Source organism: Porites lutea, chromosome 14 (assembly GCF_958299795.1).
Source record: "Porites lutea chromosome 14, jaPorLute2.1, whole genome shotgun sequence".
NCBI lineage: Eukaryota > Metazoa > Cnidaria > Anthozoa > Scleractinia > Poritidae > Porites > Porites lutea.
Genome location: NC_133214.1, coordinates 7,055,405 through 7,082,213, shown reverse-complemented (window position 1 = coordinate 7,082,213; position 26,809 = coordinate 7,055,405). Strand labels below are relative to the sequence as shown.

General features: G+C 31.7%; 2 protein-coding genes across 3 annotated transcripts in view; both read right to left on the bottom strand.

Annotated features, from left to right (window-relative positions):
* LOC140924636 (uncharacterized) overlaps positions 1-26,809 on the bottom strand; it is a 59,772-nt gene that overhangs the window by 15,711 nt on the left and 17,252 nt on the right. The gene's annotated exons all lie outside the window — the stretch shown is intronic.
* On the bottom strand, positions 18,778-24,277 carry LOC140924652 (D-inositol 3-phosphate glycosyltransferase-like). Its single transcript, XM_073374682.1, has 2 exons — positions 24,219-24,277; positions 18,778-20,049 (listed from the first exon to the last, which is right to left on the bottom strand). Exons 1-2 carry the CDS (start codon positions 24,234-24,236, stop codon positions 18,793-18,795), a joined length of 1,275 nt encoding a protein of 424 aa, XP_073230783.1. The 5' UTR covers positions 24,237-24,277; the 3' UTR covers positions 18,778-18,792.

Genomic DNA, 26,809 nt, shown 5'->3' with positions numbered 1-26,809 from the left:
ACTTATCAAAAACTCTAATGTTTGATTTTCATTATAATTATATCAAAGATAAATATGGAAAAAAAGCTGAATTGTTGTTTACAGATACTGACAGTCTAATGTATCAGATTAAAACAAAAGATTTTTATGAAGATATATGTTATGATATAAAAAATAAATTTGATACTAGCGATTATCCATCAGATCATCCTTCTGGAATAACTACAGGAGTTAACAAAAAAGTGATTGGTATGTTTAAGGATGAAGCATCAGGAAAACAGATAACTCATTTTGTTGGATTACGTCCTAAACTATACAGCTATAAAGTTGAGGGTGAAAAAGAATTAAAGAAGTGTAAAGGAATAAAAAAAAATGTGGTAAAAAAGTCATTAATATTTGATGATTATGTTAGATGTTTATTTTCTGGTGAAAAAGAAATGAGAAAGATGAAAATAATAAGAAGTGAGAATCATGATCTGTATTCAAAAGAGGTTAACAAAGTAGCTCTAAGTAATCAAGATGATAAGAGACATGTGTTAAATGATCAAATACATACTCTAGCTATTAGAGAAAAATATTAGATTTAAGATTGAAATAAGTAGAAATAATAAATGTCATATACAGAAGAAGAAATAAAAAAATATCTCAATATTTTACATAATTATAAAGTAGAAGAAAGTGAGGGGGTTAAGAAGTCAAAAGTAGCTTCATGTTTAGGCTGTAAAAATACAGAATCTTTTTTCATTGATTTTGGTCAAAAAATATGTTACAATTGTGGAACGGTAAACGGACATGTATTAGGATTTTATGATGTGAAAGATTATGATAGGGTACATTATAGAAAAAAGAGTATTTATCATAGGAAGTATTACTACGATAAAAAGGTTAATAAGATTTCTAAACTAATAAATCTTACTTATGAACAAAATTGTGAACTTTACAACAGACTATTAAAAATAGATAATTACATTATGGAAATAATTAACAAACAATATTTTAGAAAGAGAATGATAAATATCACTTATGTAATAAAAAAAATTTTGGATGAAATGGGGTGTGAAAAGTATAAGAGTTTAGAGCTTAAAATAAGTCCTAAAACTTTAGAAACTTATGATAGTTGGTGGGAAACTTATAAAGAAATGATAATCTAATTTTATATTATGTGTTTAATATAAAATTTAATCTAATCCTTTATGAAAAATCCAATATAAAATACCAGTTAGATAACCAAGTACTTCACTCTTTATTGGTGAATCAAATACGTATACACATCCTCTACCTCGATTGTAAAGTTTATAGAAAGATTTAAAAGCTCTATGGAATATTAAATGATTACGTAATATTTTACTTTCAGTATTAACAGGTAAACCTTCTAACTTATAGATAATTTTTTCTAATGAAATATTTTTTTTAAAAGTAGTCTCATATAAAAATCTATATATTAAAGCTGATTTTATCTCATCTTCTGAATAAATAGTATTTTTGAAAGGAGGGGGGTAGTAAAAGTTAACGTAATGAACTATTGTTTTTATCATTTATTAAATAATTATATAAATATTAATGATTTTTTATTCTAGTTCTTCTAAATTTAATCCTAATGCTTTTAATTTTGAGTCTATATCTTTATATATTTCTGGTTTTAAATTTAACAAATCTAATTTTCTGCCTAATTCTTTATTTATTTCTTCTTCTGATTTTGGTTCTAATCTTGGTTCTATTTTTTGTTCTTTAGACAAGTCATAATTCCATGTAGTGTAATAAGAGCTATATTTTATACTATTTATAGATTTACCCAAAAAACTATATAAAAACTCCTTAAAGTCCTCACTACCAGGGTCATTTATACTTTCGTCTACATTTTTAAAAAATTTAAAAAATAGATGTGATTCTACCCTTTTTATTTGATCGGAAATAATATCTGATGACTTTTCATTTAAATTTAGATCGTATCTGTATTCATAAATAAAAGAAAGTAATGCATATTTTTTTAATAACAACTTTTTATAAGTATCAGCGTGACTATTCATTAATTGAGGGTCATCAAAAAAATAAGATCCAGTTTCGTAAAATTTTATATCAGGGTCTTCTAAATCGTAATAACTAAATGAAATATTTCTAGTTTCTCGTGGACCACAGTCTGCTCTTTCATATCCTATAATATTAAAATTGTAATGTAATACATGTGTAAAATCATCATCAATAGTTGGATCTTCTTCTAATTTTACATCAACTTTAAGATATAAAGTAGAATGATCATACATCATGTCTCTTATTATTTTAATAAGTTTTTCATTACTAAACACATTTAAATCTTTATTCATTTGTCTTCCGATGGAAACTTGTGATGCCATTTTTTATCTATTGATTAGATAATGGGTTAATCTTTAAACTTATTTAGATATTTAATCTCAAATCTATCTGGTTCAGGAGTTTGATCAACTATCATATCATCTATTAACTTCATTCTATCTACAAATTTTTGTTTATCCCATTCATCCCCCCTAAGTACAGCTCTTAATTCAATAAGAACTTTTTCATAAGTTGTGTAAGCAATCCGAGTCATTTCTATTTTTCTCTTGTAATTATTTTTCTTTCCTACTCCAGCAACAATTACTCCAGCTCCATTTATTACTCCAAGAATAACAGGATTAAGTGTAATTCCACCAGAAATAGTTCCTACAGTAACTAAAAATAGACCGGTTATACTAAAAAAATTATCAAGAAATTTATAACTTTTATAAGATCTCTTAAAACACCAATATTTTTTATGGTAGTAACTGTAAAAATCTTTTAGTGTTTTAATATCTGATTTTGATAGAGATGGGTCTATGTGATTAAAATCAAAGATATCCTTCATTTTATTATTTTATGTATATAATCTTAGGTTAAACTATAATACATAATTTCCGTTTATCTTTTCTTGTAGTAATATATGATGATGTACTGAAGAGTCAATGTCGTAAAAGTTTGGAGAGTACATAAATTTTTCTATCACTGATTCTTTACATAAAAATTCAAATTCAAGGTTAGCTGAAGTTCTTACAATATTAGCGTCTAAGTCTGCGGAATAGTTACTTATATTAACTTTTGTAATATTATCATTAATACTTTCTGTTAACCATAAAACTATTTTTTTTCCATTAAAACTAGATGGTATTGCTAAATTTTTTCTTACATTACCAATATTTATGTTTAGAAAACTAGTTATAGATAAATAGTATAAAAATAAAAGTTGTTGTTTTGAATTTGCATTAGACACATCATATTTCTTTATACTAAAATTATTTCTTCTAAAATGAGAAAAAACAATACATAAAGTGTAACTTGTATTTTTAATTGGTGGTTTAAAAGAAATATTATAATTATTTATTCTTAATCCACCTTCTTTTATGTTATCCATTGTTTTACTTGGAAATGTAATATTTTGTGCAGAATTTCCTGTAATAGAGGACAAAGCATTAAACACAACACCAATTGAACTTTTATTTAAAACGTAATAGTTTGAATCGCTAAAGTCAAAAAAATGATCAAAATATTTTCTATAAACATAATTTTTTATAAAAGGTAAATTTTTATTTACAATTCCAACTGTTGCTGTATTAATTTCATTTACCATTCCAACTGTTGCTGCACTATTATTATTATTTTTATCAAGATCAATGTTTAATATTTTTTTATTATTTGTATTTATGTCAACATTGTATGTAACTTCTGTTGGTTTGATATCGAATGCTGTGTGATAGTCATAAACTTTATCTGGGTCGATATTGCTTACTTTACCCACAATACCATAAGTAATAAAATAAACTCCTGAAAACTGTCTTGGATAAACAGATAGATCAGTACCTTCTTGTGGTATATTAACAAGAAAATGAAGAAAGAACCTATTACCAGTTGACAACTTTTTAAAATTAACTATTATTCTATGGTAATACATAAATTGTGATTGATTTGTTGCATCTGTATATCTATGACTAAGTTTTTTTACACTTACATTTTCAATTGATAATCCTGTTGAAGTTCCTTTGTCTACACTTATTTGAGATTTATGCCAAAGTTGATAGTCAGTGTTTAGTATTTCCAAACATAGTGTGTAATCAACATTAGCGGTTAATCTAAAAGTTAACTGACATTTTGTACTTATATCCACCTTGAGAATTTTTGTTTATTTTTACATAAATTACTTTGTGGTTATAGTTATGAAAATTACCTTTTGAAGGAGGTAAGTCTGCTATTTTTGATATAACAAAACTAGTTCCACTATCTATTTCATCAGTCCATTGTGCTGCATTAGACATAAGAAAAGTAAATTGATCGTTGTAATGACTTGGTTGAACTGCAGTGTGATGAATTAGACTATCAACATAACTTTTATTTACAGCATCATTGTCTTGGGTTGGATTACTTAAACTAATAATTTTTTTATTGTTCATATTTAAGTTTCCAGTCATACGATCCGTTCCATCTTTTTTAAAATAACCTGTTGTAAATCCTTTATCATCAACATACTTTTTGGTTGCAGCATCTGTATCGTTAAAAGGTGATCTTAGACCAAATATAGATTTATTATTCATGTTAAGTGAGTTTAACATTTTATTTGTTCCACCAACGTGAAGATATTTTATATCTGTAAAGGCTAATGGTGTTGGTTGTTTAGGACCCATTGGAATTGGTAGGTTTAAAATTCTATGATTATCCATGTTAAGATCACCTTTCATTGGGTAAGATCCATCTCTATCAAGAAATGTATTGTCTACATAATCTTTTGTAGGAGGTTCTTTTCCATCCAGTGGTGTGCTTAGATTTTTAATTCGGTATGTATTTCTCATATCAATGTTTGAATCAATTGTTAGGTTTGTTGTTGAGGTGGGTTTATCATCCACGTACTTTTTGTTTGCTGCGTCATTATTATCTGTTGGTTTACCAACATTAGTTATTTTATTATTATTCATGCTTAAATTGCCAATCATTGTTCGTGAACCATCTCTGTTAAGAAAATTACTGTCAGAGTATTGTTTTGTTGCTGGCTCATCTGCATCATTTGGATGTTTAAGGTTTAAAATACGAAATCTATCTTTCATATCAATGTTTGAATCAACTGTTAATCGTGTTGTTGTGGGTGTCCCGCTAGAATTATCATCAACATACTTTTTTGTAGCAGCATCAGTATTAACAGTTGGTGTACCAACATTTCTTATTTTTTTATTTACCATATCATAATCACCATCAGAAGTAAGATTAAATCCAACTCCTGGTGCTCCTTGAATTCCTTTAGCAAATGAGTTATCTTTTTGTTCGTTAAATATTCCCATTTTTATCTAATAGTTATATTTTTTTTTTAAGTTAGACTACTAGTAAAGTTTTTAGCAATACGTTTTTTAGGCTTATCAATGTACAAAAATGTAAATGGTTTTTTTGTTGCTGATCGATATGTCTCTTTATCAACTCCTAATTCTGATGATATCCTGTTTGCTTCTCTCGATGATGGAAATTCGTACAGACAGTAGTGAGAACAATTTAATCTAATATCCTTTGGAGTTTGTAAAATGATTGACTTAGGTATATTACAGAACAATTCTTATGACGACCTTGGATGAAATAATCAATAAGTTCTCTTTGATTTTTATCACATACGTAATCATCAAATATTACAAGTTTTTGATTATCCTCATATTCCATTTCTGTCACTGGAATTATTTCATCATTACTTACATTTAGTATTTCATATCCCATTTTATGACTTAAATCTCTCATTTTTTGAATTAACTTTTGATACTTATCCTGTTCTAGATTACGAGCGTAAAGATAAATTTCATCATAATACAAAAGTGGTTTAATTAACATATGATAAAGCAAATTAGTTTTACCACTTCCACTGTTTCCACAGATTAACATTCGAAATGTATCTGATGGCATGTAAGGAAATAACTGTTTATATTTTTTATCCGGGTCATCGACACTATCATAATTTGGTATTTCCATTTTATATAATAGTTATATATTTATTATATAAAATGGATATTGAAGAATACAAAAAACTTGCAAGAAATAAAATTGAGGCTGATGCTTTGACTAAACAGGTGAGAGATGTTATAAAAGAAACAAAATGGCAAAAACAAGATATGAGAGAGGGTTTTACAGAAACATTTAAACCACTTATTAAATCTCAAGAGAGTGTTAAAAAAAGTATTGATGAGCAGCAAAACGCAACTATAGCACAACTTCAAGCTAATCAACTTGCTCTTACTCAAGGGCTTAATCAAAACAGACTTGCTCTTACAGATGGTCTTAATCAAAACAGATTTGCTCTTACTAAAGCATTAGAAGATATTAATAAAAGTTTTAGTCCTAGTACAAGTGATCCTAGTACAAGTGATCCTAGTACAAGTGATCCTAGTACAAGTTATCCTAGTATAGGTGAAAAAATTAGAAGTTTTAAATTTAGTGATTCAGTTACTAAAGAGTTAGAAAAAAGTGGTGAAGCAAGTGTAAAAGGTAAAGATAAAATTGCTATTTTTAATGAAGATGATTTAAACAAATATTTAACAAATAAAGAAAGAATTGATATATTAAAAAATTATGGTTATGATAATTTACCTTATTATTATTTAGATAAGGATATTAAAGATATTGAAAATTTAATGATGGCTATTCAAGAAAATTTATCAGATTTAAAAAATGATTTAAGAAACACTTCTATTTTTTATCAAAATACAGAAGGTTACATATTAGCGAAATCAATAAATTTAAGCCCACAAAAAAAAACTTTAGTTAATATTAATGATTATAACGCATTAAGCACATATTATAAAAATTTATCTGATCTTTACAATTATAAAAAAAAAATTGGCTCTGGAATTACTCTCTTTAACAACCCGCATCAACTTCTAGACAGACTTGAATTACTAGGTGGATCAATTCTAGCTGGAAATAATGGTGTGATACCTGAGTTTTCTAAATTAGCACATCTTCTAAACCAAATGAAAGTAATTACAAAAAAACAACTAAATGATTTACTAAAAACTTATATAACAATTAGATAAATGGAAGAACGAGCTATTCATATTTCTTCAATAAATAGGGAAAAAAGAGGAACAAGCAGACCCGGTGATTTTACTATTAAGTTTAATCCATCTTTGAAACTTGACCCTGAAAAGAAACATCAACTTGCTCTTGATCGGTTGTCCATGACTTACTCTTGGTACAACATTAGAAGTGATTATAAAAATAATAAGATTAAATATACTCACGATGGATCCACTTGGCAAACAATTACTTTTACAGATGGAATGTATTCCTACTCAGATATAAATGATTACATTCATCAGTATATGGATCAAAAATCTCACTCATCAGGTTCAAGTGGAAATAAAACTTATTCAATTAATATAACATTTATACTATCTACTTACAGAGTTCTCATATCAATTGAGGGTGATTATCAATTAGATCTGAGAGGAACAGAATTTGGAGACCTGATTGGATTTGAAAAAAAACTTATTACAAAAACAGAGTATGGAACAAAACTACCAAATATAACAAATTCTATTGATGTGTTAAATATAAACACAACCGCAATAACTAATAGTATTGTAAATGGAATAAATACAAATACCATTGCTGTAATACCAACTGATAATTTAACAAGATCTTTTCCATTTACTTTCGAACCTAAAAGGCCATTATATTGTGACGTTTCTGCGTTTAAAATTGATGAAATGAGAATATTTGTTACAGACTCAGTTGGAAGACCAGTAAATTTTAACGGTATAGATTGGTATATGACTTTACTTCTTCACTCGATGTAATACTTCATATTTATATAACTATTAAAATAAAATGATGAGACAATCAGAGTTTAAAATGAAACTTGACCCTGAATTGGGTAGATATACAAGACAACATATTTATGGAGAAGGAATGATGGATGGGTTTAAATCGTTTGGTAAAAAAATATTTGGAAAGACAATGAAAAAAACTGCTAAAAAAAGTGCTCAAAAAAGTGGTGATAAATTACTAAAAATGACTGCAACAAAAACTGGTGAATATTCTGGTAAAAAGGCTGGTCATAAAATAGTGCAAATGTTATCCAAAGAAAAGGTAAAATCCACCCGAAAAACCCCTGCAAAAAAAGTTACTTTTAATAAAAAAGTTGAAAGTTTACCAACAAGAAAAATGACTCAACAAGAAATAAATCAAAGAGTGAATTCCATTCTTAGTGGAGGTACGTTAAACTAAGAAAAAAATTATATAATTATTAAAATAAAATGAAGTCTTTTAGAAATCCAAATTATCTGGAGGGATATGAAGATGTTGTTTTTGATCTGGAACAAGCTATTAATACAGCTCCAGCAAACGACACTGATCAAGATAGAAATAACCTTAAATTTATCACTGACAATTCAGGTGAAGTAACACCATTTGATTGGTATAATGCTAGAATAGCAATAGATTTTAAAGTTCAACAACATGATGGAACTAATTTTGTTATTGGAGCTAATGTAGATGATGACAGTCTTACAGCTGCTAGAAACGCTCAGTATATTGCATATAGAGATGATCAAATGGGGATTGTAAATGGAGCAAATAGTTTTATTTCAAGATTATCAGTATTAGCAAATGGAAAAGAACTATATCAGTGTAATTACGCCAATCATAGTGTAAATATAAAAAATTTACTTGAATATAACAAAACTTACGCTGAATCAGTTGCAACAAATGAATTTTATTATCTTGATACATCAACGTCTGCTAATAAAAATAGATTTATTAAAAGACAAGTTACTCATCGTCAAAATGCTGCTGGTGGTGCTGATGAAGCAGGTTTTATGTTAGATAACAGCCCATCATCTTATAATAAAGGATTTGCAAAGCGTAAAGCTTTACTTGGAACATCATCCACAGTACGCTGTGAAATTCCACTTAATAGGTATTCATTTTTTGAGGCACTTGAAGATAAACTTCTTCCTAACACTAAAATCGAAATAAATTTTGAGATTGAAAAAGATGATAATCTTATTTGGAGGGCTGGAGGAAATCGATGTAGAGTAGTAGTTACTCGTCTTCAACTTTTTGTACCTAGGCTGGTATCCAATGCAGAAGGAAGTAAATTATTTATGGAAAACTATCTTAAACCGTATAAATGGACCTATCTAAAAGAGGTTGTTGAGAGAAACATTGCTGGAAATCAAAGAACTGGTAATTTTAGAATTACAAATGGTATATCAAAACCACGACATGTATTTGTTTTTATAATTAACACACCAAATATAGATTCACAAACAGCAAATCCATTTTTGTATAATACTTTCAGTGTTTCTACAGATCCAAGAACTCTTGACAGGTGTTATCTTGAGGTAGGAAATGGAAATGAATATCCTAATATTCACTACAAACCTTCAACAGATCCTTCAAGAGTTTTTAGAGATGTTATGAAGTATGTTTATGCTAACAATGATTTTCAAGGAGGTACACTTCTTAATAGAACTACTTTTGAAAGTATATGTCCGTTTGTATATTTTGACTTAACCAAGCAAAAACTAGACATAAAAGATGGGGTGACAAAACTTGCATTTCATTATGAGTTATCTGGAACAACTGCAGCTAACTACAATGTTTATGCTCTGGTACTTCACGAAACTGAAGCTGAAATAACACAACAAAATGGAAAACTATTGTTAAGAGCTTGATTAAGAATTGATAAAACTCAACTTATTGCGGCGTCTGTTGTTATTACACAAAAATTTATATCTTATTTTGTTTAATAACAAAAATTTATATCTTATTTTGTTTAATAACAAAAATTATATACGTCTTTTGTAATAATTTTTACTGGTTAAAAAAATCACCACCAGTAATACCACCAGTAATAAAACAAAAATATACGGCGTCTTTTGTAATACCACCAGTATTAAAACAAAATAATATAAACATCAAATAAAAATGACTACTTATATTGAATACGGTGTAAAACTTACAGATGGACAAAAGTCAAAATTGGCTTCTGCAATATTAAATAAATCACCACTAACTCTTCGGTTAAAACATGGACAACTTCGAGGTTCTGATGAGTTAATGCTAACAAAAAGACAAATTTCTAAAATAAAAAAATCTATTGCAAATGGTACAGGATCTGATATAAAGATAAGTAAAACACAGATTAGACGTTCTGTAAAACATGGTGGAAACTTATTTTCATCACTCGCATCTCTTGGAGCAAAAGTATTACCTTACGCTATAAAAGGAGTATCAAAAGTTGTTCCTGCATTGGCTACTGGTGCTGCCACTGCACTTGGAGAAATTGGATTAAATAAAATTTTTGGAAAAGGAATAACAATCCCCCATAAATTTTTCCCAATGCTACCACCTATTGTAAGAGAATTTACACAATCACAAATAAACCAAATTAACAAAGCACATCAAACAGGTGGACGATTAATTATTAAACCAACTCGTAAACAAATAGAAGGAGGATTTCTTGGAACACTTGCTTCTATTGGTATACCAATGGCAATTAGTTTAGTATCTAAGATGTTTGGTTCTGGACTACAAGTAGATAGAAGTAATTCATCCAATACATCAAATGTTTACGTTCCACCTCCTCCATCTACTTATGGTGAAGGTTATCCTTATCACTCACCACCTTTTATAGGTACATGGAACAACCCAATAGGAATGGGAGTTAAAAAAAAAAAGCCCAAATCCAGGGGAAAAGGACTATTACTAGGAAAAAACAGCCCATTCAACTCAATTCCCATTCTAGGTACCATTTTGTAATTAAACCTTTATCCAACTTTGACCTTATGGAATGGATAAAAAGACTTGGTATTAAACATTTCAGAGGAATATATAGTCGTGATGTACTACCAAAAAAGATTAGAAAAGAATGTGGAATAATTAATCTAGATGATATTACAGGTCCTGGAACACATTGGGTTTGTTATAGAAATATAGACAATTTAGTTGAGTATTTTGATCCATTTGGACTAATAATGCCAAATGAAGCATTAAGATATTTTAATACTTCTGGAAAACAAATAGTTTACTCAATGGATGAAATACAAAATCGTAATACTGTTCTTTGCGGTTACTGGTGTTTATACTATTTGTTAGAGAGACAGATGGGTAATAGTATTCTAGATGTAATACATAATCCTCATTTTGATGATGACAATAGTGATTTTATAAAAGCATACTTTGGAGGATAAATATAGATTAAAATAATAAATATATAAATAAAATGGATAAAACATCAGGATATATATACATAGCAGAAGATAAATATGGAGTATACTATGTAGGTAGATCACCAATACCTGCTCAACAAAGAATAAAGGAATTAAACCATCCAATGAAAGGAAGAGAACCAAAAATAATTCACGAAGAGCCTTATTACAATTTAACTCACGAAGAAATAAACAATCAAAAAAAAAAACTTATAAAACAACTAAAAAAAGAAAATAAAAAAATTTTAAACAATTTATATTTATTATCCCAATCTCCATTTAGAAAAGTTAAAATTTATACATATCACTTTCCTGATGGTAAAGTATATATTGGATACACAAGTAGAAGTTTACAGGAACGACATCAAGATCATAAAAGATGTACGATAAGTTCAGTCTATAAGCGTTTAAAAACCCATGAAGAAGTACTTCCAAAATATGAAGAAACTGTTGAAGTAGATATAGATAGTGATGAAATATATAAAATACAAAGAAAAATCCTAGATAAATATACTACTGATACTAATCAGATACTTAATCCAAATTTATATCTTTTTGGTTATTAATATAATATTTATTAAAATATTATATTTAAACTTCTTTTTATTCTAACTGATTAATATAATATATTATATCTTTTAATCTTTGATATTTAATTCTAAGATTTTCATAATCTTTATCTTTCATTTCTCTTGAAATATTATATAAAAAAGAAGAATCATCAATATGTTTACCATCAAACGAAATAATACATTTTTCAAAAAGTTTTTTTCTAATTTCATCCTTTTTACTAATTAATGTTTCATTTAGTTTAAATAATTTAGTTAAACTTTCTTCCATTTTATCTTATTTATTTTATTTTTAAACCGTTTTTATTCACTATCAACTGGTGTATTCTTTAGTAGTTTAACCTTCTCAACTTTTGTGTTTAAATCTCTAACACTATCAACTATTTCAACAAAATTTAAGTAAATGTCAATAAGTCTATAAATTTTCTTCTTTTTATCACTATTTAATTTCAACCATGAATATTCCTCATTTCTAATTTTTTTCCACATCTCACATTCAATAACCATTAGCACTCTTGAAAGATTATCATTTTTCTTTCTAAGACTCTCCATCTCATTATATATTTTTGTTCTCACTTCTTTTTCAAAATCCTTGATTGTTTTAACATCAATATTTTTCTCAATCTCAGAAAAAAATTTAGCCTCCATTTATTATATAAATAGATAATTACCTTTTACAACTTTGTTAAGAGTATTTGATTTCTCATTTATTTCCATAAGCAACTCAAATATCTTTATAAATTTATTATCATTTTCCAATCTAGAATGATCAGCGTATTCATAACTCATATTAAGGTTATTATATATCTTTTCAAGCTCACTTTTAAGAAAATTAGATCTAGTAGTCATTTTTTTTATCTAAGCATATATTAAATGAAAGAATCATATTGCATTAAAGATAAAAGAGTAACTCCTTGCACAGAACCAAGTGGTTACCAAAAAGATAAAAGAGGTAGAACTCAATTCTTCTGTCATTGTGCAGTTTGTGGAATTAAAAAAGTTAGATACGTAAAAACTGGAACAGCTACTCAAACTGGAAGTGGTAAAAGAAAAACTAAAAAAAAGTCAAAAAACTAATCAGCCCGTCTGAAGGGGCGGGCGTCTTTGATACTGTTATCGGTACAGCAGTTGATGGATTTGTACATTACGGTTTACCTTGGATGGGAAAAAAAGCAGTTGAAATGGGTAAATATGGAGCAAGTGAGTTAATGAGAAATAAAAACGTTCAAAAGAAAGCTGTAAACTATGGAATAAATAAACTTACTCCATTTATTCAAGATTCTGTTGGAACAGCAATGGATCAACTGTCAACACAAGTTAGACTGAATAAAAAGTATAAAACCAATCGACTAGAATTAGACGGTAGATCTGGAAAAGGATTTGATGTTCACAAATTGATAGGAAAACTTCCAAAACCAAAAGCAGGATGGACTCCAGGAAAATATAAGTATATGGGACCATACAATCCTCTAGAAAAACAATTAAGCTATGACCCTATAAGTGGAAAAGTGACAGATTGGAAAGTTAAACCTTATAACAAAGTTGATGAAATAGCAGCTTATCACGATATTTGTTACGACATGGGTAGAAGCAAAGGTGATTGTGATAAAGAGATGGTAAAATCATTAGACGACTTACCATATGGAGAAATGCCAAAGTGGGGTTCAACTGCTAGATTCTTGATTAATACAAAACAAAAACTTGGTCTTGGTTTAAACGCGAGACGGCGTTGAGTAGTGATTGGTCTCAACAATTAGCCGACGAACTTCACAAACCAATCACACGAAACTTTCAAAAGAGATCAGTAGTCTCAAACGGAATTGATGATATCTGGGCTGCTGATTTAGTTGAAATGCAAAAGTTTAGTAAGTGGAATAAAGGGATTAAATATTTGTTAATGGTTATTGATGTGTTTAGTAAGTATGGATGGATAAGGGGAATGAAAGATAAGAAAACTGAAACTGTTAGTAAAGAATTCGATGTCATATTCAAAAGTAAACGTAAACCTCAAATGTTATGGACTGATAAAGGTTCTGAGTTTATAAGTAAAACGTTTAAAGATTTTTTGAAAAGTAAAGGAATTAAGTTATATCACACTGAAAATGAAGAGAAATCAAGTGTTGTTGAGAGATGGAATAAAACAATGAAAAACAGAATGTGGAAGATGTTTACTGTAAATAACAATACTGTTTACTGGAATAAGATAGATAAACTAGTTGATGATTATAATAATACTAATCATTCCAGTATAAAAATGACTCCTATTGAAGCAAGTAAAAAAAAGAATGAGCGTAAAGTTTGGTCTAATTTGTACAGTGATTTGATTTACTTGAAACCTGGTAAACCAAAGTTTGCAATTGGTGATCATGTTAGAATTTCAAAATATAAGAGAAAGGTATTTGATAAAGGTTATACACCAAACTGGACAGAGGAAATATTTGTAATTGATAAAGTTCTTCCAACAAAACCTATTACGTATAGTATTGTTGATTTGATGGGTGAAGATATTAAGGGTTCTTTTTACGAGCAAGAATTACAAAAAGCAAAACAGCAAACATATAGAATAGAAAAGATTATCAGACGAGATAATAAGAAAAAAATGGCATTAGTAAAATGGAGTGGTTATCCTGATAAATTTAACTCATGGGTAAGTTTAAAAGATTTGGTTGATTTTTAATACAAAAATAATGTATTAAAAATAAATACTATTATTACTCTTCATCACTAACTTTTTCAAGTAATGCTTCAAGACCATCTTTTGTATAATCACCCTCACTATCACTCTCTTCTTCTTCCTCTTCAAATGCTAGTAAAGACTCTCTAGGTTTGAGTGGTTTAACATAGCACTCATGTACTTTTATTTGTAAAGATGTTACAGTTTTACTTATAAATATTCCTTCAATTATTAGAGCCAATTTAACATTACAGTATTGATTAAGATATTTAAAAGGATTTAGATCACGACCTCCCTTTCCCTTAAACAAAGATAAAATTTTTTTTGTTTTTTCTGAGTAAATAAGTTTTGCGTAAAGAACTGGTGCTGATGATTCATCAACTTTTGTTTTCTTTTTTCCTTTATTGTCTGTGTATTCTATTTGTTTATGGTAAAGTGGTGAAGATAAACTTGATGCCATATCAGGACCATATTCATTTTCTAAATATTGCTGTGATGCAGTTGTTATATTATTAATAACATCAAAAAATTCTTTTTCTTTAGTACTGGGTTCACTATCTTTAGCCCAAAGACATACTGGTATTGAGTAACCTACTAACTTTTTGGTATCTTGGTTTTTCTTTTCATTTACTCCAAAAGAGAAAAGAACTGGAGTTTCTATTACAAGTGGACCTTTTTTCTTATTTGTATATTTAATCTCAATTGGAATACGTTTATATTTGATTTTGCTATCTTTTACTTTGTACTCTTTGCTATCATTAAACACGATATTGTCTTGGGTAATATTTTCGTAACTTGTCAACTGCATTTTATTAATATTTAGATAATCCTTAAACCACTTTTAAATATTCAAACGTGTATTTTTGACCGTCTTTTTTTGAAGTGGCTGATTTACAATAGTTCAAACCTTCACAAATCATTTTAACTTGACCTGCATTAATACCTAATAATTTGTTAACTGAGTATAAACTATTGTAAATAAATTCTTCATTTGTTAACAAATTAATTCCCTTAACTTTTTTCCTATTTTTATGATTATTCTTTACAAAACTATAATCTCTATTAATTGCTGATTTTTTATTATTTTCACTTGTTGTTACTACTTCCAAATTTTCCAACCTATTATCTGTTCTAATAAAATTGATATGATTAATAGATTTATTTTTTTCTATCACTCCGTAAAAACACTCATAAATAAATCGATGTGAAATATAAGTTTTCTGTTTATTTTTTGATATATATATTCCAAAAATTAAATAACCACTATGACATAAATTTCCTCTCATAGGTTTTCTTATTCTAACATTCATAATTTCGCCATATTTATTTGCTGCATATTTTTCATAAATAGGATGAGTATAAAACTTTTTATCATTTTCCAATATGAAAACCATTTTATATTAAAATTTATTTCTTTCAACATAATATTTAATTTTATTTTCTAGGCCAAAGTAAATTAACAGACCAGAAGTTACTCGATTCTGGATTAGTATAGGTTAATTCTCCCTTTTTATTTTTAATCTTCATAGCACGAGACAAATATTTATCTCTTCTCTCTTTATCCTTGTGAATAGTAAAGTCTGGATATTTAGGTGTCGACCCAAAGTGAACTTTCTTTCCACCTGGAAGTGTAGCCATATATTTGTTATTTTTACGAGTTGAATAATCAAGTGATTCAGCACCGAGTTTTTTAGCATTTTTGGTTAATCTATTAAAATCTGGTCCTTCAAGAATGTATCTTTGTGGTGGAATGTAATCTGGATCCTCATCATGACGATAACCATCATCAACTATAAAATCCAAATCCTCTTTTGTAGGAGTAGTTTCTCTAGATCTTGGTTCCATTTTTATTAGTTGGTTATACTAAATAAAAAACTTGTAACATAAAATGTTATAAGTTTAGAATTAATCACTATCACTATCGTATACCATACTAGTAACAATATCACTATCACTATCGTATACCATACTAGTAACAATATCACTATCACTATCACTATCACTATCACTATCACAAACACAATAATATTTTTTAAATTTTATTTGATTAAAAATTTTTTCAAAAATATCATAAAATTCTTCAAAACCATTATAAGGTTTACCATCAACAAAATATTCACCATCAACATTATCATAACCATCATCACCATTTTCACAAAAAAAATCATAACGTATTTTAAAACCTTTAAAAAGATCATTAATTTTTAAGATTTCAATAATATCATCATAATCATAACCATCATCATCATCATCATTTTTAAAACAAATATTATTAAGATTATTAAACTTTCCTTTTTCTTGTGCTCTAAGAAATCTTTTCATATACTTCTTAATTGTATTAGAAAAGTTATTTTCAAATAAACCATGATTTAATAAATCTAGTTTTTTCGAAAAACACTTAAAATACTTATTTAAACCTCTTACAAAAAGATACTCTCTTTTGTAATTGGAAGCATATGAAGGAATTTTACTTTGCTGAGACATTGCTATATTATTTTTTTATTTTTTTATTAAAATCAAATTTATTTTTTCTGCTTCATTCATTAAACTCAGTATATTTTATTAAATTAATCCTATCGTAAAAACGAGAACCAACTTTGTATTCGATAGAATCTTCTTCATAATATAATAAATCTGTCGCTTTTTCAAACAATTCATACAATTCTTTTCCTGCTTCGTATTTAAACTCTATTACTCTAATTTTTTCATTATTATTAAAAATTCCATATAAATCAATGATACCATCTTTCACTGTTTTAACTATTTGATTGATATTTTTATCAATATTTTTAAAAACAAGATAATCTTCTTCAGTATAAAATATTAATCCTCCAACCCTATATATATTATTAAGATCCATTTCTTTTACTTTTTTAAAAAGCATTTATATTTCTATTTCTTTTTTTTTTTTAATTCACTATAACTACTTTATTATACAGTAGTTAGTAATTGATTACAACCCACTCACTCACTTTTGTTTCTAGATCTTCGAGCAATGTGAGCGACTACTTGAGAACGAATGGAACAATACGAATGAGATAAACGAACTGAATGAACTGAATGAAAATGAGTGAGCGAAGCGAACGAATTTGAATGAAGTGAATGAAGTGAGATTAACGAATGAGTTTTGTGAAATGAGTGAACAAGAGAGCGATGTTGCGAGATGATGTAGAAATAAAAGTGAGCGAGTAGGATGGAATCAATTACTAACTACTGAGGAGCATGGATTTCGGATTACAATCATTATTGACATTCCAGATTCCTTGAGTTGGATTCTGGATTCCAAAGGAAAACGTTTTCTGGATTTCAGATTCCACAAGCAAAAGTTTCCCGGATTCTGGAAATAACCAAATTAAAGTACATCTCCCAGACCTTCCTACATACAGTTTCCAATCTAGAAATTGGTCATTCAAAAATGGAGTGGGTCAAACCATGATATTAAAACTTTAAACAACTCTAATGGACATCTTCATCCCTTTCAGATTAAAACTGCCATTCTCTTTTTTGTAAAAAATGAACTTACACTGTAGCTTTTGTTGCCGTTTCATAATGGAATGAAAACAAAAGAACAAAGTCAACAAATGAGTGTGAATCAATCGGCAAAGCAATGTATGCAGAGCGTCCAAATGTACGCTCCGGTCTCTCTCAGAATTGCATGGAATGCCTGACATGAAAAATAATAGTAAGCATGAAGTCTGAAGTTGAATGACAGCCATTCTGTGCGCTCATTTCAGGCTAGTAAGCGCACCTTTTTTTAAAATGTACTTTTATTATTACCTACTGCTTTGGAAGTACTTATATATGACGTAACGTTTTTGCGTCAGTATGACTCCACGATAATTTCATTTTGGGTGCGAACAGAGTATTCCGCGTCAATGGCTCAAAAACGCTACCTAGATTGAACACTGTACATAGAAAACAAAGAATTGCTCTTGTGGGCATATTGCACATGCTTTTAAGATTCAAGTGTACCTTCATGAACACGTTTTTCAGAAGGAGTGCGTTTTTCATCGTGACAGATCACAGTGGCTTTCTTAGATAAATTCTGCCCAACTGCAGTGGGACCTACAAAAAGAGTACACAAATGTAGTGATACAATAATTCTTTACTTTTGACCCTCAGGGACGGGAATAAGACGTTGAAAGATATCACGATTTTGAAACTGTCTGAAATTGGCAAATGTAGGCAAACCTCTCTAGTACTGTTCTCTGGTGGAGTTATTAAGAAGAGAGAGACAAATCTGTTGTTGTGAAGTTTTTACTAATGTTGTCATTGTAATTGCGTGAACTTACAAATGTACATTTCTTAATGCCAGCGCAATACACAATAACAAGACCAATTTGAATTACAAAGTGAACCTGTTACCTTGAGAAATAGCAAGCATTCGTTGCACAAGTCTATTACAGTGATCCTGCCAGCTGTACATCTCTGCATACTCTCCTTGAAGAAGCTTAGCCTCTCTCAGTCGCAGCTTCCGTTTTTTCTTTCGAACAGCTTTGATTGCATTGGCCCAATCTTTAAGATCTTCTGATTTCACCACACAATTTGAACCATTGGGAACTTCCTGTAAGGCCTCGCCAAGACCAGAGTTCCCACTAACCAGCACAGGCAGACCAGCAGATAAAGCCTCAAGGGCGGCTAGACCAAAGCCCTCAGTTCGGGATGGCATTATAGCAAGATCAACTTCACAAAACAACCGGGCTAACTGCTCTCTGCTTTCATTAAAACAACGTACAGTTAGTTGACTGCGATCAATGCCTTGCTTAAGTAACAAATCTTTCACTTTCTCCTCTTCTCCACTTGGAGCTCCAACAAACAAGAGCTTATAGGGCTGTGGCTCGTCTTTCAACTCAGCAATAGCGCGAGCAGCGATGTCATATCCTTTCAGCTGAAAGTCTTCATTGTCACCACGTCCAAATACTAAAACACTGAATGTTTTTCTTTCTTCAGTGGCTTGCTTTATATCAGAAAACTCTGAGAAGATGCCTGGGGTAAGGTTGAGAACATCTTGATCTTTTCCACAGGCACGGAGATAACCTGAGAAAACTTCAGCCAGCTTGGGACCAACTGCTACAACTTGATCAGCTTTTTCACAGAGTTTTACCTCAGCCTGGTGCTTTTTCTCACCTTTTGAAATAGCATCTGCGTAGGACTTGTACATACCAAGCTCTTCAGGAGCTGTATGAACGACCTGAATCCACTGGCACTTACACTGACGTTTTATACCCTGCACTTGCCGACCAAGAACAGCCCCATGTCCTATCACACAATCGACAGAATGGCTTTCAGGAAGAAAGGACAACCAGTCTACTGGGTTGTCATAACCTGGCATTTCTTCTGCTTCAATAAGATGTACATTGTGACTTGCAGCAACTCGTTTATCCTCTTCACTGCACTGAGGGAGATAAACACTGACATCCACTTTGGGGTGTTTTGCCAACTGAATGGCCAGCTCTCGGTTGATGGTTGACAAGCCTCCTTTTGTTGATCTCCATTCACTGCTTAACAGGGTTACTCTCAATTTCCTCGAGGAAGTGGATTCTGAATTGCTTTCATGGTCTTCCTGTGATGTAGAGGCTGTGCTAAGAAAGGATGACAATTCCTAAAAGAAGAGTGGCATTAATTTATTAAAGGGTTTATTAAAAAGCTAACCTGAGATCAGGCTCAATTTTAGCAGTTCTCATACATTCTCCCTTACGTAGTCCCGCTAAAATTCTCTTTTCGTTTCGCCTTGCCCGCCTGAATGTTATTTACAAAGAGGAACGAAAACAGAGCCTGATCTAAGGTTATTTAAAAGTATTTTGTATTTTTAATACAGTCTAGTCTCTCCTTACGGACACATCTATAATACGGACACCTGTCTATTACGGACAGTTCGTTTGGTTCCAGAAATGCCAAAAATCATACATTCCCTACCTCTATAATACGGACACCTCTGTAAAGCGGACACTTGGTTCTGTTCCTTTGGTGTCCGTATTAAAGAGGTTTGACTGAAGTAAGTTCTTACAAACTTTAATTGAGCATTGTCTTCCAATGCTTTTCTGTCAGCGATTGCACTTGCAAAAACTGACTAGAAAAACATGCAAGACATTTTTTGAGTTTGGGCTACCTGTGGTGTCTCATGTATATGTATTCTCGGTTTTCGCATTACGTCACCAAAAATTCAAACTAAGAAACTATCGATTCTTCTGAGTTTCATGAGGTATTGCAGCACCTAAACACCTTTATTTAAACAAAGTTTTGGTTCGAAAGGGTTCTTCATTTTGCCATAGAGGACGTTTAAATTTCTAGGCTTTTGCGTCACGCAGCATTTAGCTGGCGGCCGGGAATGCTCTTATGTGGGTTAAAAACATTACCAGTTTTGGGAGATTTTGCTATCTAAACATTCCTTGTCTCAGAATAAACATCACTTTAATCCTTTATGACTTTCTCAAGCGATGAATTCACCACTAGTAGGAAAACTCAAAAATAGATGTTTCTGTTGGTTTCCGGCAACCATATTTGTGCCCCTCAAAGGGACACAAACATGGCGTCTCCATACAAAGCTCTATAAATTTGGGTAAGACGTTTCTCCTAGATTCTGGACTTTCTGTATTGAATGGTTTGCAATTTTATTTTTTATTGCATGACACTGAAAACCCCCAATACCATAAATCCTCTATTAACCCCGCACCCCCTGCCAAATAAGCCCCCCCCCCTTTCAGGGGAAGAAAGTTATTAAGCCCCAGCTCTCTTTTAAGCCTCCCCTCCCCTCCCTTCCCCTCCCCTTTTAGACTGTTTAATTATGTACTGTAAACACTTGACGTGGACTGGCCCAGTATGATTTATTTATGATTCAAAGGGAGGGGGACAGAGGCAACTTACAGGGTGAAAGGTCAAAGATGATGCACGTTACTAAGAGAGTTTCAACAGTGCAGTGCGCATGTACCACACTAAGAGGTGTGGACTACTGTACATGCAAGTAAACTTCCAATTTAATGATACGAAATGAATAAAATGATCACTTAGAGAAAATGCTTTAATCGTTAATCAAATTCTCTGAACTACATGTAATTCTTTTAACCCTTTAAAGCCTAATATTAAAATTCAAATTCTCATTTGTTGTCCCTATTTGTTTTCAATAGAAGTAGTGAGGAGAATTTGCTGAAGCATCAATTAGATTCATCTAGTGTGATCAGGTCCTCAATTCTCATGACCACGGTGTTTTATAAAGAAGTGATACTACAAGGAGAAATTTGACACTGATCACTCTTAGGGCTTAAAGGGTTAAGGAATGCATTGAGATCAGTTTGGAGAATTTGTGTGTGGATACTGGTGCTTAAAGGGTTGAAACAAGCCATTGAAGCCCACACAGTAAGAGCTTATCTTGGTTTAAGTACCATGAATTGCTAAGAACTATTCCCAGCCCAACTTCCCCCACCCCTCCCTGGATGGGATACTAGTCCACCACAGCATTGCAGCTCCCAATGGTATGTAGCCAATTTAAAAAAAAAAACTCAAAATTAAATACCTGTGAGAAGAGAGGAAAAGGAAGAAATAGTTTCTTGACTAAGATCAAAACTCGAAAAAAATTATGTTGTTAGTAAAATCTATATTTAATAAGACATTTACCAGATGGTAAATGTAGTTAATGGAACATGAAGCCCCAGGGGGGGGGGGGGGGGGGTAGGCTAAGGTAGCCTGCCCCAATGTATGCTCTGTTCAATCTTTAAAGCCTTATTTATGAATGAAAGCACGCTAATTTTAAGATACAAACAAAACTGTTCGTGGTTGGAACCTGACTAATTTGTCGTATGTTTGTCATCATATTTTTCTTAGCATCGCGCACATTGGTCCCTGTTTTCAAGGCCCTATTCATGGCTAGACTTTAATCATGATAAGACTAGGTAGCTTATGGTACAACTGTATTCATTGGTCGAGATTTAAGACACTGTCTAGCTATAAAGTTCTGCTATTTCAGACCTGGTCATTATTCGCCTAGCTTGCATGAAAGCAAACAGTTACAGTAATTTTGTTACCCACCCTCCCTCCCTATGGAGGAGTTTTGTTGTGTTAGGTATCAATAAAGTTTGGGGGGTCACTCCTTGTGGTGCGGTTAAGTCTGCGTTGCGACTTCCCCCAAGCTTTTGGCATTGCTTGTGTCTTGCCATCTTATTCATTTGCCTTAATCTTGTCCGATCCAGCCCGTGCGGCGCTGGGGAGATAAGAAAGGCTCTGGCAATACTCTTGTCCTACCCCACGGGAGTGGGGCGATAAGTGAGGCTTGTGTTTTTGCTGTGCGCATAACCAGAAGTCGCTAGAACCTGCCACAGGGCTGTGTCCCCCCCTTATTACGCCATCTTGTAGCAATTGTCTTATTTGCCTGCGTGCGCTATTTAGCTGTGTTACCTTTTCATGCGTATCTTAAGCGGAATAGTGACATTAATTAGATTTTTACTAAGTCGGATAATGTTACCTTTTCACCAGATATTTAGAATTTAAAGCTCAGAAAGTAATACTATTCAAATTTTTTCTTTACCATTCTTTTTGCTTACATATATGTTATCCCTTTGACGAAATTATTATATTTTTGAAAAACCTATGTATTTTTCTGTAATTCCTGATAATACACACAATCTTTTGAGATCATGACAATAGTCATTGTGTTGTTTTCTACAAAACAATTTTTTGACATCATAGATCACGTTTCATCTACTTTTAGAAGGAGAAAACACAAAAAGACAGAAAAAACACTCACAATAGTCAAAATACTGTCTTAAAATTTGTGCTTGGTAAAGTACAAAAGGAATGTTTAAGAAGGAATCCACCAGGAAACTGAGTAATTTTAATTCTCAGTGGACAAAAAGCTTGTACCTGCAGAATAATAAAGGCCTCAGGGAGAAAAAAAATCGTTAAAAAATTATTATTCACTCGATCGTACTTAAACCAACGATTCTGTAACTAGGGCACATAAGGCTTTATTCTGGCCAAGTTTGCGGCCAGGTCATATTTTGACTATTTCCTCATCTTAAGTTGATAATTACGTGGAGCTGATCTTCACAATATTGCATCCTTTTTACATTTTTCAAGAGCTAAAGATGTAAGTGGTCATCCATAATATCACCCAAGAAAATTTCTCATGGGATTCCAAGAAAATGAAGACATAATTATTCATTTTCTCGGGCTCCCATGAGAAGTTTTCTTTGGTGTTATCACAGAAGACTAATTACATCTCTTACCCTTGAAAAATGTAAAAAACAATGCAATATGCTTTAAATTATTCTGGTGCAGGATTTTTGTCCACTAAAAATTAAAATTACTCAATTTCCTGGTGGATTCCCTTTTTATTTAACCCAATGTAAGAATCACTGAGAATTTAGTATTGCTTTTGAACGATATTGTAGAGAAGTTGATCTTTAGTACGAAAACTTTAAATGGGTGACAAGTACGTTTGTGCATATTTTGAAAAACTGCCCTGAAAAGTGAGTAAACAGTGTAGATCTATCACGCATGCAACTGAAATTAGTCCTGATGTCTTGACAATATGTAGTTATTAACAACTGCTGACTGTTTTTTCTGAGTTAAAACTCAAGAGATGGAACAGTGGGGTTTCAAATCAGACCTCCCCTGATTCAGAGTCTGATATGATTAACACCCCTTCACCAACATTCAAAACCACAACTAGAACTAATTCTCACACTTCAAACCTTACAACTTGTTTACAAGATACCAAGAAAAATCAACCTTCACTTGACTAATACTATTAGCTAAGAGATGACAAATTTTGCTGACCTCCATCAGCCTGGACATCACAGGAATCCTAAAAATCCTTCAACACTGCAGACATGAACACTACAACAGGAACAGAGAAAAAAAGTACACATTGTAAAAAATGGTGCAATGTCGTAAACTACATGTACCAATTGACACTTTCTTTTTGTGGGAGTTTAATTAATTATATAATAATTTTGTGGATTTATGATTTTTTGTAATTTGCAACATTACTAATAATTAGTTGTTAGACCTATTCCAATTATTATTATTGGGATTGGTCCAGTCTGGTTTTTCTCCTTCTGAGTCTTAACAACTGCATTATATTTTTCATTTGAGTCAAAATACAGGTAAACCAACATTTGAAAATGTTGTAGGTAAAATCTGTTCTAAGAGTAAACCAGAATTTCATTGTCACCTACACACCGTAGATCTGTATGATTAATACAGGCTAAGTAAGAAAGGAAATTCTGAACCAAACTAGGTTTAAAATAATATTATAGTCCTAGCCCTGGTTGTTCAAACACTGGATAGTGCTATGGATGAATTTCTATCCAGCCATATAGAGATTTATCAAGTGGATAGCATTCAAATGCTGGATAGTGCTATGGATGAATCTCTAACCAGCGATATAAAGATTTATCAAGAACCACAAGGTGAGATATGAATAAAGTAGTGCTAAGTGGGCTGGCACTTTAAGGGTAACTTTGCATTACAACTACATATAAACAATCTAATTCTTTATAAAGGTGTATTTTTCAAAAGAATAACCTCTTTCTATCCCAACTTTATTAGCATTAATGCTTTTTTCAAAAGAGTATTTATCCCATAAGTATGCTGACAGAAGGGGAGTCCTGGACTCCACTGTCTGGGGGATACTGAGGTGTACATTCCCCAGGGGGGAAGGGTAGACATCCTTCGTTTCTTTAGCCTAAACAGGCATGTTCTGCTGAACAGGGCAGGGTTTATGGAGGTCTTAAGTCTTAAACAATTTATAAAATTTCACTATTTAGCATCTTGAACAGGGTGTCTAGAGCTTTAAACAGGGTGTGAATATTTGGTGATCCACAGTCTACAAGTCTGATTCCATCATTATTATTATTTTAATCTAACCTCATGATGCCAGTTTAAGGAAATGGATCAGGGTCATGAAATGAGTTTTCTTATCTTAAACAGGGTGGTAAAGAGAATGGTTTTTTGTTTAAATAGGATGAAGGTTTGAAGGCCTTTTGGTGCTAAACTCCTACCCAAAATTCCCTTCAGTGTTCCCCCACCCCATCCCCGCCACCCCAGGGAATTTTAATACTATTAACCAGCTGCCTCGCTTAAGTGGAAGGTGGGTGCCTGGGATACCCAGGGGCTTCCACTGTGGCCAGCCAGCCCCTAGATAGAAAACTGCCCCCATGGCTGGCAAATCCCCGCAACCCAGCCATGAGCCCCCATGCCAGGCACCCGTCACACTCATGAAACAGTGGAAGGAAGAAAAATAGGGATGGGAGGGGGGGAAGACGCTAAATGAACCGCTCCACAGACCACTGTACAAACGCTTGATGAAGAACTCACAGATCCTAGCTGTGTACAAAGCTACCACAAACCATGTGAGCCTGCACTTATGGGATTGACCGCTGGATGCCCGCTACGCTCGTGGGTCGCTTGACCGCTAAGCTTGTGGACTGCTTGACCGCTTAACTTGTGGACCGCTAAACTTGTGGACCGCTTAACTGCTAAGCTTGTGAACCACTTGCCCGCTATGCTTGTGAACCGCTTGACCGCTATGCTTGTGAACCGCTAGACCGCTAATCTTATGAACCGCTTGACCGCTAAGCTCGTGGTGGTTAACTTAGTTAAATTACATTGACCAAATTAAAACTAAACATTTCTTCTACAGTAATAAAATTCAGATTGTGACAAAATTATCAAATAATTCAAAATAACTTACCAAAGCTTGGTACATGGATCCTTGACTTCTGAAACCCACACATCATGAAATTTGAACTGATTGGTAGCAGGAACCTTCATAATAAAATCAAGGGCAATGCGTAAAGACAAAGAGCAGTTCACTTAGTTACATATAATTATTATAATTATTGCTTTTATAGACCCGGTGCTGCTGCACTGCCTGGCTGATGGTACTGTCACTCACCAGTCAATAAACCTCCCCCCTCCCCCACACTCAGCCAAGATATCCATGTACTGTAGCAGGGCATTTGACTGGTAGCCTTTGCAAATGTGACTCCAGGATTTCAAAAAGGAAATATAATAATGCTTTTTCCATTTGTATTTGTAACACCTTCTTTGAGTTACTTACTATGATGGTTTGTAACTTCATGCTTGTATCATGAACAGTGTACAGGACTTTGATATTCACATTGCCACATTTTAGGCAATTACTGTATTTCCTAGAATAAACTCGTGGTCTAATAACCAGCCTCCCCCAAAAAGGTGCCCACCTTATAGGCGATACATGTATATAAAATATCAAACAAGCGCCCCTTGTGAATAAGCTCCCCCTCCCCCCAGGGCTGGGGATACTCTGGATTTCAAGTGACAGGGATGATCGAATGGGGGCAAAAATCAAAACCAAAAAAAATCCTTAGGGCTTCCAACAAAAT